The sequence below is a fragment of the Hypomesus transpacificus genome, chromosome 2, assembly GCF_021917145.1.
Source record: "Hypomesus transpacificus isolate Combined female chromosome 2, fHypTra1, whole genome shotgun sequence".
Taxonomy (NCBI): Eukaryota; Metazoa; Chordata; class Actinopteri; order Osmeriformes; family Osmeridae; genus Hypomesus; species Hypomesus transpacificus.
The window spans coordinates 2,999,432-3,012,268 of NC_061061.1; the positions used below are offsets into that span (position 1 = coordinate 2,999,432).

The 12,837-nt window shown below is 43.0% G+C and overlaps 2 protein-coding genes across 5 annotated transcripts; both read right to left on the bottom strand.

Annotated features, from left to right (window-relative positions):
* Positions 1-7: 7 nt before the first annotated feature.
* On the bottom strand, positions 8-3,045 carry fxyd7 (FXYD domain containing ion transport regulator 7). Its single transcript, XM_047041590.1, has 6 exons — positions 2,824-3,045; positions 2,455-2,484; positions 2,291-2,365; positions 2,134-2,173; positions 1,392-1,432; positions 8-1,069 (listed from the first exon to the last, which is right to left on the bottom strand). The coding sequence occupies exons 1-6, from the start codon at positions 2,882-2,884 to the stop codon at positions 1,050-1,052; spliced, it is 267 nt and encodes an 88-aa protein (XP_046897546.1). The 5' UTR covers positions 2,885-3,045; the 3' UTR covers positions 8-1,049.
* A 1,678-nt stretch (positions 3,046-4,723) lies between these two features.
* On the bottom strand, positions 4,724-12,775 carry fxyd6l (FXYD domain containing ion transport regulator 6 like). 4 transcript variants are annotated; one of them, XM_047041612.1, is made up of 10 exons: positions 12,667-12,775; positions 9,781-9,837; positions 9,458-9,484; positions 7,546-7,575; positions 7,169-7,192; positions 6,494-6,568; positions 5,427-5,456; positions 5,254-5,289; positions 5,130-5,161; positions 4,724-5,017 (listed from the first exon to the last, which is right to left on the bottom strand). In XM_047041612.1, the coding sequence occupies exons 2-7, from the start codon at positions 9,830-9,832 to the stop codon at positions 5,434-5,436; spliced, it is 231 nt and encodes a 76-aa protein (XP_046897568.1). In that variant the 5' UTR covers positions 9,833-9,837; positions 12,667-12,775; the 3' UTR covers positions 4,724-5,017; positions 5,130-5,161; positions 5,254-5,289; positions 5,427-5,433. The 4 variants fall into 4 exon arrangements, with proteins under 4 accessions (XP_046897568.1, XP_046897560.1, XP_046897586.1 ...); XM_047041604.1 differs by lacking the exon at positions 12,667-12,775 and adding an exon at positions 12,379-12,638; XM_047041630.1 differs by lacking the exon at positions 9,458-9,484 and having other exon boundaries at positions 12,667-12,770.
* Between the last annotated feature and the right edge of the window lie 62 nt (positions 12,776-12,837).

Consider the following 12,837-nt stretch of genomic DNA (forward strand, 5'->3'; position numbering starts at 1 on the left):
ACATATTAAAGAGATGGCATGAAAACAACTTTATTGAAGGAAGCTCCTAGAACATGCTATTTCATATTTATTGCAGCATCTGTTTCATTTGGTTGTGTGTCTTTTTGTCTGCTTTTGTTGATGCTATGGGCTCAGATTCAGGCATGGGTGCATGGGCAAAACTAAGTCATGACAAACACTACAACTGCTAGAAAATGATCAAATGGTTAAACCGAAAGCCCATTTGCAGCTCATTTGTTTCTTTGCTCTTTAGAATCGACATTCCCTCTCTTTTTAAACATCAACGCAAGGCAAATTTCATGAGCTGAGAATGGACAAAGTATTAACGATAGAAAACCAAAGGGGTGCAGTTGTGTATATCACCAGTAGCGTCTAGAAAGCAGAAATACACAAAGGAACAATGGAGTCTATTACAAAGACGTTTCTGATTTAGTGATAAAACAGAATTTTAACAGTGATAAAATATGATATACAGCATGAAGTCGTAATCTAAAGACAATAACTGAATGTGCTTGAGTATAATCTTACAGACATGATATGATGGCACCAACCACGTCAAACATCCATCCATGATGTTAATAAATGTGCAAGCGGTTTCAAAGATTATACAATAAAACAAATATTTCCATGCAACCATTTTAGTGCTTTAAAGAAAGTAAACTGCTCAGATCTCTATAGTCGTGACACATAGTGACAACAGGTGTTTTTTGCCTTTATTTGCAAGTTAGTGTAGTTCATAATGCGTAGCCGACCTCTTAACTGGCACTGAAACCGCATTGAACGTTAATTTTGAGACAGGTCAGATGCACCTATGATGTCAAGTAAGTTGTCGAACAGATAGCTAACAGTCAAATATCTTCTAAAACGTGTTTTTTTAAATACAATTCAACCGTTGAAAAAGGTACAGTAGTAGAATATTCCCTTGCATAGAGAAGTACCCTGCTGTTTCTTTTGACCGAGTTTGAGTGTGTGTATATGTGTATGTGTGCGCTGACTCTTTCGTGTGTTTCCGACGACGGCCCCCTCTCCTGCCGTCAGCCACCGACTCTCTACACAGTCTGAGGAGGCACTGCAGCAAAGGACAGAGAAAGAGACAGCAGCGTCGCTCACATGCACAGATATCAGCGCTAATGACTTGATGTGCTCCTCGTGAGCACAGACCATGAGATCCACTGGAGCCCTCACAGCATGCGAATTATGATAATCGGGGGGGGGGTCAACTTCTTCTGTAATGTAATATTTACGATTACAGGTAAGAACGATATATGTGGGGACCCTCCCGACCTGTTGCTTTTACCTCTTTTGGGGGGGTCCAAGTCTTAATTAGGGGGTCAAACCCCCCGAAGCCCCCCCGTAACTCGAAACCCTAACCCCCAGCAGGAGCAGCTTACCTTCTGTCTTTGGTATCTGGGTGCCAAGACCCGTGCTGGAGCTACAGCGAAGGAATCATGAGAGCAGGGAAGGAGAAGAGGGAAGGAGAGGAGGGAAGGACACAAGTTAGGACGTCACTTGCTCTAATGCATGGATGCGGCAGAGGAAGAGCAAACCTGAGCAAACCGAAAACGTAATGGCCACAAATGATTCGCGTCTGGGTCGCCTGGCTTTGACCGCGTGGGCCATGCACATAGGACTGTGGATGGGTGGGTCAGATCCAGGGACCGAGATGCGAGGTCATTGTGGCCACATAGTTCTCTGAGGAATGGAATTCAAAAGAACCAGGCTAAATGCAGACGTTTCTGGGATGGTCCTGATTGGTCAGTTTTGGGGGTTGCGGCATGCCATTGGTTTAGATCGAACACGACCCACATTGCCAGCCCTCATCCAGAACATGTCATCATGGAGGCCTGAACTGGGATCACTGGGTTAACTCGAGAGTTAGCTCAGTGTGTTGGCAGTGTTGTTGGTTTAGGGCATTCACACAGAAGCATCCACTACAGAGGTGGGAAGGGGTGGGGGGGGGGGGGGGCAAGAGGATAGGAGGATTGGAGGTTTTGGGGTAGGAGGGCAGTTCAGACATGATCAGAACAATAGATAAAAACTATGGCCTTTCTCCTCTGCTGGTTGGGTTTCTTGTTTCAATGACATTCCGCATGCACAGGCAGAGCTGCTGCCAAGCCGTGTGCAAACTCTTACTTTGAGGAGGATTTTGTGAAACATTTTGTCATTTTTTTACCTGTTGAAAAGATGAGAAGTTACACTAACAGAAGAAGACATGGGTACATTTTGTGTGTATGAAAGAGAGATTGGTAGAGAGAGAAATAGAGACATATGAGTGATAAAGATAACTTACTCAGTGCTATTAAAATGCCGGAAACAAACATGATCATAGCCAGGATGACCCCTGTAGTCCGTAATGTCTCGTAATCTGTGAAGAACCCACACATTAATACCCATGGAAACATATAGGCTATGGGTAGTTTGTCACTGAAATGATCTATGGCGTTTCATACTCACCATAGTGAAATCCACTTTGATCTGGAATTTCTGCATTTGTACAAGGAAACATTTAGTCATGAGTGAAAACCATTTTAGCCAACCCAAAATGACATTAACTGGTCGAATTTGTCTGAATGCCATGTCTATTGTCCAACTTGATCTGTGTTTATCTAGCATGAAATGGACACATTATGTTTTGCCGTTAGACACAATGACAACAAGCGACTTGAGATAGACTCAGCAAAGGAGAAAGAAAACGTTTAAACCTTGAAAATCGGCAACATAAAATAGGGAAAACTGTAGTAACAGGTGTCACTGCCGTCGTCAGTTGTCTAATAACCCACATTCTCCACAACATTGGATCTACTGAAGAAACTACACGCCCACCTTCTTTAATCTTCAACTTGGCCATCGACGAACTGTTGATAGCGGTATTGCAAAAGGTCATTGAGTGATGATTGAGCAGTGTAATTCAACTGAGATTCGCTTTGAGGATCAGGGTGTAAACGGTGAGCGTTAAATTCTATTGACGACGCGATTTTTGGGGGTTGAGACACCAGGCGCTGGTCCCTTGTTGCTTTAATGCGGAGCGCTTGATCAATGCAGCTTTTTCTGCTCAGCAGAAAAAGGCGCGCCACAGAAAGTGGTAGACGCAGAGGGGCTGTTGAGGGGATGCTTTGAGCAAGTCGATCGGCAAAGTATTTGACATGCATTCCTATAGATTAGCATTCAATGTACCTCTTATATGTCGAGAATATACCACTTAGCTGAATTTAACCAACGCTATATCGTAACTGTTTTAGCATATAGCCTAAACTAAACATGCTCCTAACTAATCTTGGCCAAGATATCTTCAAAGGAAATGTGCGCCCCTAATTAGTTCGAGTTGGCTGGCATGATTTTGCCTTAACTGAGCGTCGATAATGCGGCTTTGTGTTGCTGAACCCCCTTTTTTTCTAATGGCTTAGCTGGCGCTTTCTTCATCACCCCAACACCATGCTACCCCATCTTTAGATGTGACAGCGATAAGAGTCTAATCGGAATTAGCCATTTTTATGGTCAAACATAAAATAATGCATGCATTTTAGAAGTAAGCCCATTAGATAGGATTTTGAGAATCAATTAATTGACAATGAGACCTTTAATAAATTATATACATTTATATAAATCTCTGGCACTCTGCACTGTAGCATACAATTATTTCAGTAAAGTAGATTACACGTAAACTACATTCACAGAATAAGTCTGCCAGGTAATGAGATCTCAATTAAAATCAAACAAGACCAACAGAATAAACTAGTTCACTAAAACTTCAGCAGCATATATATATATATATATAAAAAAAAAAAAAAAATATATATATATATACATAAATAAGATTTCATGTATTAAACCAGAACAAACCTTGTGTTGCTTCCATTACTGCTGTGTTGAAGGATTTTGACTTTCTGACTCGGAATCTCGCAGGTACAAACGATGTGAAGCGCACATAAGCAGCGGAATCTGATGGAAACTGCGGCTCTACAGTTTCAGTTGCATCACCGGCTCAACTACACAACAGCGGAGGCCCCCTAGTGGCTGAATGTGAGAGTTGCGGTGGACTATCGGTTTTCCAGTGCAGCAGTGATCAAGGTATTCCCCTATGATAGTAAAAGTAGGTGTGCCAACCAATGCAGATGTCGCTGCACGGAGCCGGGGAGCTCCATAACCACTTCTTGGTGCGCTTCCCATTCCTCCTCAATGCGGCAGACGGAGCGATCCTAGCAACATCACAAATGAAAACACAAGACTGCATTGCGAATTGGATGGTCCAGACAATAGTTTTCAAAACTGCAGGAGCGTTGCGTCTCAAACCATCCATTATTTTATCAGCTAATTTTCCGTTTATATCAGTTGACTTAAGTCACAGATGCTTTATCAAGACAAAATAGCAGTGCTATACCATAATGTGACAATCTTCCTCGAAAGCAAGGCCATATCAGATGCATACATGCTGTATGCAATGTTCATCTAGTGCATCATGAAGGTTATTATCCACAAATATCTGTAGGCATTCAAAAGCAATTCAAAGTGAAACGGCCTTCTTTTTGTACGGCAATGAGACACTCCCACTATTAATTACATGACTTTAACGCCGTTGCACTTCTAGAGGAAGATGAATGTGTTGCCAATTCTTCCTCCGTGAAGACATACAACGTCAGCAGAACTTTGCTGCAGGGGCTGTATAGAACCGCTGTCCCAAGCTATATTGCAAACAGTTCAAAATGAACATGCATTTACGCAATGAAAATCTAATCTTTTTCTACAGTTGTTTATTTAATCATTCAGGAAAAAAAAATGTTTTAAAATGTCTAATTAAAAAAGTACTTTCCTCGTGTAGCCCTTTATCGATAAACACAATAAACACAGAGTCACACTGACTTTGCAGAGGAATACATAGAAAAATAGAGAACTAAAACATATGGCAAGCCGAGAGCATATCAGGAGGATGTAGACATGGGATGAAGCTCTTTTTGTGACTTCCTCGTCGGCGAATGGTATTGTGTCCAATGCTGACGGCTGGTGGCTTGACTTGGTATCACTAAAGTGGAGAAAAAGGCGTCAACAAAGGAGACTCATTATAGTATTAATTTCTTACATAAATAAAGGGCACTAATTTGATAAGAATAGCTAAGATTAAAAATTGTACTTACTATTAACCCATCCCTGGAAAACGTCTTATCACCTAAAAGGAAGAACCAAGTTGTTAAAACCGCCAGCCATGAATGCAATTTTCTGAAGACAAAATAACACCGAAACATAACTGGCCATCTTTACCTTACGTGTTCCCAGCCACTGTGCCAGGAATCTTTCCTGAGATGCAAAGAAAAACATAAAAAATGAATAAATAAATGTAATAAAAACAAGATAGTGTATTCCACCAAACATTTCCCCAAAATACTCTGAATAGTCAAGGAAACAGCATCTTATCCCATCCTAACCAAACTTACCATGGCTTCACTTGCAACGGCATTTTCGGCCTGTATTAAAACATGAAATAAAATCAGAGATACTCTAATGGAAAGCATGGAAAAGCATGTAAACTGATCTAAAAACACTGACAAAAACAAATCAGAGGGAACAGACTCATTCACTCTAAGTCGGAAGCTTCTGAAACCATATCTGAGCTATCGCATGCAATTCACATTTGTCTGCATACAACATGCTTAACATAACTTAGGGGTGGACACTACAGACATCTCACTGTACTGTATCTGAAGCAGAAAGGGGAATGAAAGGGGGGAAGGGGTAAACGACTAAGACAGCCCAAGGTCTCTCCATTACAAATGTATAGGCCGGTTTGGATTACAAGCCTTCAGTGGCTCCAGTCATTTCATGTATGTACATGTATATATGTGTGTGTATGTAAACGGCCTGCTGCAGTATATATATATATATATATATACTACGACGGGTGGTTTAGGATAGTAAGATTGGGGGGGGGGGGGGGGGGGGGGGGTGTAGAGGGGAGGTGAAGACCCCTCCAGATGGGGGGTCGGTGTTGAAGTAATTCAAGGCTGTTGGCCTGCCAGTCCCTCAGGAGTATATGTGCTTTATCAGGCCCTGCTAGAAGGGAGAGAGTAGGCTGCAGAGAGTAGGCTGCAGATTAGGCTGCAGAGATTAGGCTGCAGAGAGTAGGCTGCAGAGAGTAGGCTGCAGAGAGTAGGCTGCAGAGAGTAGGCTACAGAGATTAGGCTGCAGAGAGAAGGCTGCAGAGAATAGGCTGCAGAGAGTAGGCTACAGAGAGTAGGCTGCAGAGAGTAGGCTGCAGAGTAGGCTGCAGAGAGTAGGCTACAGAGATTAGGCTGCAGAGAGTAGGCTACAGAGATTAGGCTGCAGAGAGAAGGCTGCAGAGAATAGGCTGCAGAGAATAGGCTGCAGAGAGTAGGCTGCAGAGAGTAGGCTGCAGAGAGTAGGCTGCAGAGAGTAGGCTGCAGAGTAGGCTGCAGAGTAGGCTGCAGAGAGTAGGCTACAGAGTAGGCACACGGCTGTCCTTAACTGATCCGGAAACACTTACTGACAATCAGGACGATGCCCATGATGAACAGTACCACAGCAAACACCAGCCCACCGATTCTCAGGGATTTGTAGTCTGAAAAGGAGGCAAGAGGTAATTTCCCATTGCGAGCTAAGTAGGTTGTGAGGACATGTGATGTTCTGTGAGCGAACTTCTACTTGAATGAAGTCTGCTTTACTTCTATCTACAGAGCAGGTCCATGGAAACTGTTAACATCAGTGTTGAGCCTTCATAGGTGCTTATAGAATTTACAGCTATGCCTCTGTGTGGCTGTGCAGATAGTAGCCTACGTCAATCAACCAATTTCCTGGGAGAGGATTTTATCACCATCAATAGTCTGCCAACAAACAGCTTTACTCAGTATTCCAGACAGGGAGCAGATGACTCCACATTAATATTTAATATGTGTCCAGATCATTCTGGATTCGTTTTCTAGATATTCTATTGACAGCATTCAAACGTCAATGTGACCCCACTATGACTCCACAGAGAATTTGAGAAAAACAGCAGACAGAATCAGAACTATTTGGCGGCTGCAGTCCGGAAGCTTGGCCTTGGGGGTTATGGTTTTTCCATCGCTACTGGGGAGATGGATGGAAAAATGCAACCCCATCTTGACTTTCTAGAAGTTTCCCGTGGAGGGTCACAGGTTCAAAAGTCCATGTTGGTTCTCACCGTAAGTGAAGGGACTGTCGTAGTCTGGAAGGGGGGTACACAGAGAGAAGGGGTTAGCAGCCAGATCGATCTAGTCTCGCTTTGGATAAAAGAGTGCAAATTGAACAAACTAATGCAAGTGTAATCATAAGTAGTAGGGGGTGTTAGTATTCCTAACAGTTTGCAAAGAGCCCTGTAAGTGACACAAAGGTCAGAGACTATTATAAATAGGTTTGTCGTATACTGGGACGAGAGTCCTCTTTGCATACATACACACGTTTCCAAAGTGGTGTGTACACAGTGGAAACATTTGAATATCAACCCTGCTATTTCCTGAAACATCATTATGAGAGTACGTGAAGCTTTTGCTTGACATAAGGGAGCTATAAAGCAGGTACCTGGGACACTGGGATCATCGATTGGTGATGCTGCAAAACAGAATAAACAATTGATGTTTTACCAACCACATTGCTGCGTGACTTTGTACCCAAGTGTGTGGTGGTACCTAACATGATTTAATGAATGTTTGGTTAAACTGCCTAGGCTGATACATAGGTTTTAAGAATGTAAACAGTATAATGAAGTCCACCGCTGGCTCTATACACCAGGAAGAAACAGATTCATGCACAACACATTGTCATCATTAAATCATGCCACATAACACAGTTGAGTGAAGCGAGTGTACAGTTACTGAAAACACCACCCCAGGAAATTGTATGGATTAAACATTTCATGATGAAACTAAAATATCCCAACACACCACTTTCCGAGCAGTGAACGGGACTGCACCCGACTACATCAAGTCTCTCCTGCAGCCTTACACCCCCACCCGTCACCTATGGTCTTCTTCAGACAACCGCATGGTGGTCCCACCGCTCAAGACCGCCCGGTCCCAACACAAGCTCTTCTCCTGTCTGGCCCCCCAGTGGTGGAATCAACTCCCCACCTCCATCAGCGGACACTGACTGTCTCTCCACCTTCAAGAAAAGGTCTACGACGCACTTGTTCCGGGAGTACAACGGTACTTAGGAATGGTTTGCTTGACCCGATATTAGTTTCCTCACGGATCACAATGACTCTTGCTTACAGACTTGTTGATCTTGTGGTTAGTGGTAACTGATTTAAATGTTTGTACTTGCTGTGATATATTGTTTTATTTTTGCTTGTTTTTCTACAGGTACACTAGCACTTATAGCGGTTCATGTTGTTTTATTGTAACTTGTTTAAGTACATGCTCTTATGGTTCTTCCCTTTGGCACTTATTTTGGTTGTTCACAATGTGTGCTTCATGTTTTGGCTACTCGCAATGTTTTTTGGGCTATCTTGTTGTTATTATCAGTGACCTATGCACTTTGTAAAGCTCTCTCTTGAAAGTCGCTTTGGATAAAAGAATCTGCTAAATGAATACATGTAAATAACATTTGCAACAGAGCAATAGTCAAACAGTCCGAGAGTGTGGGTGGGATTGTTGTGCACCATTCCCGTTTCGGGAATGACCAACATCTGGAAAATAAAAACAGCTGCTTGTCAGTGTCGTGTTCATGCTGTTGCAGCACTCAGGCGTTGAGGGACATTCCTCTTTAAGACTGAAAGTGGGAGGAAGCCCTTCTGTTAAACCACTTCAAACGGTCTCATCCCTTCTCTGCCGACCTTTCCTTCTGGTTGTCTGCCTGTGCGTTTTGAGTGAGAGCAGTGTTGCGTGTCACTAGAATGATAATGGAGAACTCCCCGACAACAACTGGACGACTATCAACCGGGAAGGAGGTCAACTTCTCTGCCAGCTAACGCTTTCTTCGCTCTCATCCATCCCCGCCATTAGGAGTCCAACTGGCATTGTGTCCTCACAGTCCTGGCCAAGAGCCCTCAAAAGCAAGAAAAACAACCCATGTAGGGCGACGTGCTCAGGATCATGTCCAACTCGAGAGCCCACTGTCTGGGCACAAACAGGGCCTCATGGTACCACAATATGAAACGCTTGGGTGGATGCCCAATCTGAGATTACAAATAAATCCCTAACTTAACTTATTCTGGTGAGAAATGGTCTTCACCTCATATAGGTCTGGGTGAATTTCAGTATTTCATTCACCACCCAACATATTAAAGCCGACGGTCTTTATAAGTGCTGTGTTGGAAGACTGATGTGTTCTCTGTGGCTGGTTCAGAGGGATTGGACAGAGACAGGACTCAGCCCCTTGCAGCCCCGCAATGGACAACGTACAAGTCAGTAACAAAGCTGTTCGTGCATAGCTGTGTTCGCTTTAGCAGACTGCACACATTCCATTCCTCTCCAGTGCTACAGAATTAACTTACCTGGCATCTCTCTGCCAAATGCTGAGCCTGGGAGAGCACAAACAGGCCAGAAGCCTGGTCAATTGAACTGCTGATGCTTGAAATTCAGGTCTGAGTCAAATTGATTTGGATTAAATATACAGGAAAACCTAGGCCAAAATGTCTGTCTAAATGTTTTGACATGAGCCGGATATTTTTAATGGCGTTTCCAGTTCCGTCCATTTTGCTTAAGTCTTTCACTGAGTGTTTTCCCAGGTCACAGGGAGAAGTAACTGAGCCCAGCCAAACATCCTGGTGTCAAACTGGAGCCAGAGCGTGAAGAGGCCAGAGACCGCGGTACTCACCCAACGCAGGGGCCACAACGGAGCAGAGCACCACCAACGCAAACACATCCATCCCTCCTGTCAACAGAAGATATGACGTCAAGAGACACAGATACATAACATCATAAACGTATGTTGTAAACTTGGCCAGAAATCCAATTTTATGGCCAGGGATGGGGTGCTATACCAGACAGAAAAAAAACATTTGATAAAAGGTCAGTGTTAGTGACAGCTAGGGTTTTCTATTACTTATAAGCTTTGTTCATTCACCTTTAACACAAATGGATGATAAGTCAAGCAAATACTTGTCAGCCAACAGACTCAAAACAAACTTCCATCAAGTGCCATTTGGTCTATGTTCTCACAGCTGTGATACCTCCTTCAGTTCTGACTGAGGAGCAGTGTGTGTGTATGTGTGTGTGTAAGTGTGTGTATGCCTGTAGGTAGAGGTGTGCCTTGCTAGGTAGTTAACACATTCCACCTTGGTTCCTGAGGCAAAACCGACAGATTCAATAATTAACACACACCAACTAAGACATCCATATTAGCAACCCAAGCTAGAATAAAACCGCCTACCTAAGTCAATCATTTATTGATTATTAGTTCCTGAGGTTGTGCCATTGAAGTGATGCTTTTGATGACCCCACATGATCACTGACCACAACCTCAAGGAGGGACTCAAGGGTTCCAAAGATACGTCCGACCCAAACAAGCCTTAACCAGATGCAACTGGACCCCCTTATGCAATAACCTGACTCGCGGTAAGGGAAGAGTGGGCTATTTCAGGCTCGGCACCCTGAGCATGGGGAGACAGGGACCTGACACTAGCATGTTACAGGGCAAGGCCAGGGTTGAGTGTCTGTTGATATTTGGTCAGTGGGTTATGCAGATCTAGTCCAGAAGTTGCTCTGCTTTCTCCCTCTCTGCTGGGCTGTGTTGTAGACTGGAGCACGGTTTTGGTTTCAAGCATTCTTTTGGTATATCTGCCAATCCTTTCTAGATACTAGAACTGATAGTCATTTGACAGGCAGACATGAAGTAACTTACTCTATATGAAGTGTCTTACAGTCATACGTTTAGAGAACCAACCGTGGCATGAATAGTCAGGGATATATTTTCAAGCAAATATGAGGTTCTCTTATGTACCAAAATATGGTTGAACCGATTGAAGCCATCTCAACCATAGTATCATGGTGACTGGACTGTACTGTTAATGGATTTAAAACAGTGATATTTGCAGATTTTATTTTTTTTCAATGCTCCTCACTTTGTGGCTCCCTCCCATGCCAGAGGCAAGCATGCAGTTACTCTGGAATCAATAGAACTATTCATGGGGGAAGGAGGGTCGTTTTGGAGAGATATTTAAAGGTTGTGTAGACAAGTTGTGCGAAGCTAGCTATTTTAGCTTCAGTTCCAAATGATTCAAACTATAATATCCCACCCCCTCCCTTCAAAGCCACCCACACAAAACTATATTAACGCGCATAGAGTGCAGGGGCAGAGTGCGCACAGGTAGGTAGGTACAGACAGATAGCCCGTCCAATCATTAGTCAGGGTACGGCTTAATGATTGGTTGTGTTTATTAGTTTTGCGACGCCCACAGATGTCGGATTGATTTGATTTTGCCATCAAACCTTTATATGTAGTGGTTGCTATCAAGTTGTTAAGTTTATTTAAGCAAATAACTAAAAATGTTTCTCCACAATGTTGTGGAGACCCTGCCTTTAATGCTCAACTAGGAAAACAGGATTACCAACTAAAGCACTGGCAGGCAAGATTTACCTACCAAAGGAAGCATACATTTTTAAGCATTTCACTTAACCATTTATTGATTGTTAGTCCTGTATATTGACGAAAAGATCATTCTAAGAGAACATGTAAGTAAAGGTCAATGTATAGCAAAGTACAGCATTTAGGCCTACACCAATAAACATGCTCTTTGGGGAATGAACTCATAAAAACTTCGATCAAATCATTAAGTTAACTTGAACTAAACATTATAACCAAAAAGTCACGTGCCAACAGAAGAATGTTAAACGGGCCATTGATGGATCTCAAACTTAAATCCATTAGACTGCTACTTAGAGCTCAATACCTTATTGGCCTTGTTGTGGCAGTGATTTCCTTCTGAAAACTTTCTTCGCAACCTTAAGCTTTAAAACTTGACTGACTTGATCAACTTGTATTTCAATGCCGCCCCCCCCCCCCCCCCCCCCCCCTCAAGAAAACCTAGCCTTGTGTTACTTTTTAGTATGTTGACCACGAGTTGTATATAGTAAGTTGTGTCGCGACGAGTCAGTTAAGTCATTTTTAAACAACTTGATCGAACTGTGAAAAAGCCTATATGCTTTCGCTTGATAACATTAAGTTGCCGCTGTGTAGGCTACTGCCCCAAGAGGCAGGGAACGCAACACATCGGATTCAATTAGTGTTATTTTTGGTAAACACGAGAAGACTAACAACATTTGCTGTCTACAGTAGCTCTACTGAGTTGCCTAAAACAAAACATGGCCATAATTTGACATTCAGCTCAGTCAACAAGGAGACGACTAAAGTGATCAATAAATCTTATAGCCTACAAAAGAATCAACTGCAAAAGCAACTCGAGTAGTCACTTACCTTTTTAGAAAAAAGCTAAGTCGACAAAACGAGTTCCACTAAACAGGTCAATTGAAAACGTTTTTTTCACTCCCGTATGTGCCACAATTTTGATACAGAATGAATGTTCTTTGTTGATGACGAAGGGTATACGGTAAACTAGCAAACTTGATTAAAATGCATACAAAGTGGATCACGGAGTGATTCCTCAACAACTTCAGGAGAGCTTTACAGGCTAGGTCTGTCCTATTCAGAAAAGGGGTTGGTCTGAGTTTTAATAGTGAATGGGTCTTGGGACTTGAGACTCACCGCCAACATTAGGCTACCCCCCTTGCTCTGGAGTAAACGACCAGTAGGCTACTTGGGAGAAAAGACTGGACTTGTAAAACGCCGTCTCCGTTGTGGACACTTGTGATTACCCAGGCGAATCAAGCTTTGAGAAAGTGCCCTCCTCCTACTCACAAATTAACATGAAGACCA

Bases quoted from the DNA above. Each gene is read 5' to 3' on its own strand.
- fxyd7 (XM_047041590.1), bottom strand. From the start codon at position 2,884: ATGACCTTTTGCAATACCGCTATCAACAGTTCGTCGATGGCCAAGTTG. The intron at 2,366-2,454 runs GTGAGTATGAAA...GGTTCTTCACAG, and splicing joins TCAAAGTGGATTTCACTATG to ATTACGAGACATTACGGACT. The intron at 2,174-2,290 runs GTAAGTTATCTT...TCTTTTCAACAG, and splicing joins CGGCATTTTAATAGCACTGA to GTAAAAAAATGACAAAATGT.
- fxyd6l (XM_047041612.1), bottom strand. From the start codon at position 9,832: ATGGATGTGTTTGCGTTGGTGGTGCTCTGCTCCGTTGTGGCCCCTGCG. The intron at 9,485-9,780 runs GTGAGTACCGCG...GTGCTCTCCCAG, and splicing joins CGTTGTGGCCCCTGCGTTGG to GCTCAGCATTTGGCAGAGAG. The intron at 7,193-7,545 runs GTACCTGCTTTA...CCCCCCTTCCAG, and splicing joins CGATGATCCCAGTGTCCCAG to ACTACGACAGTCCCTTCACT.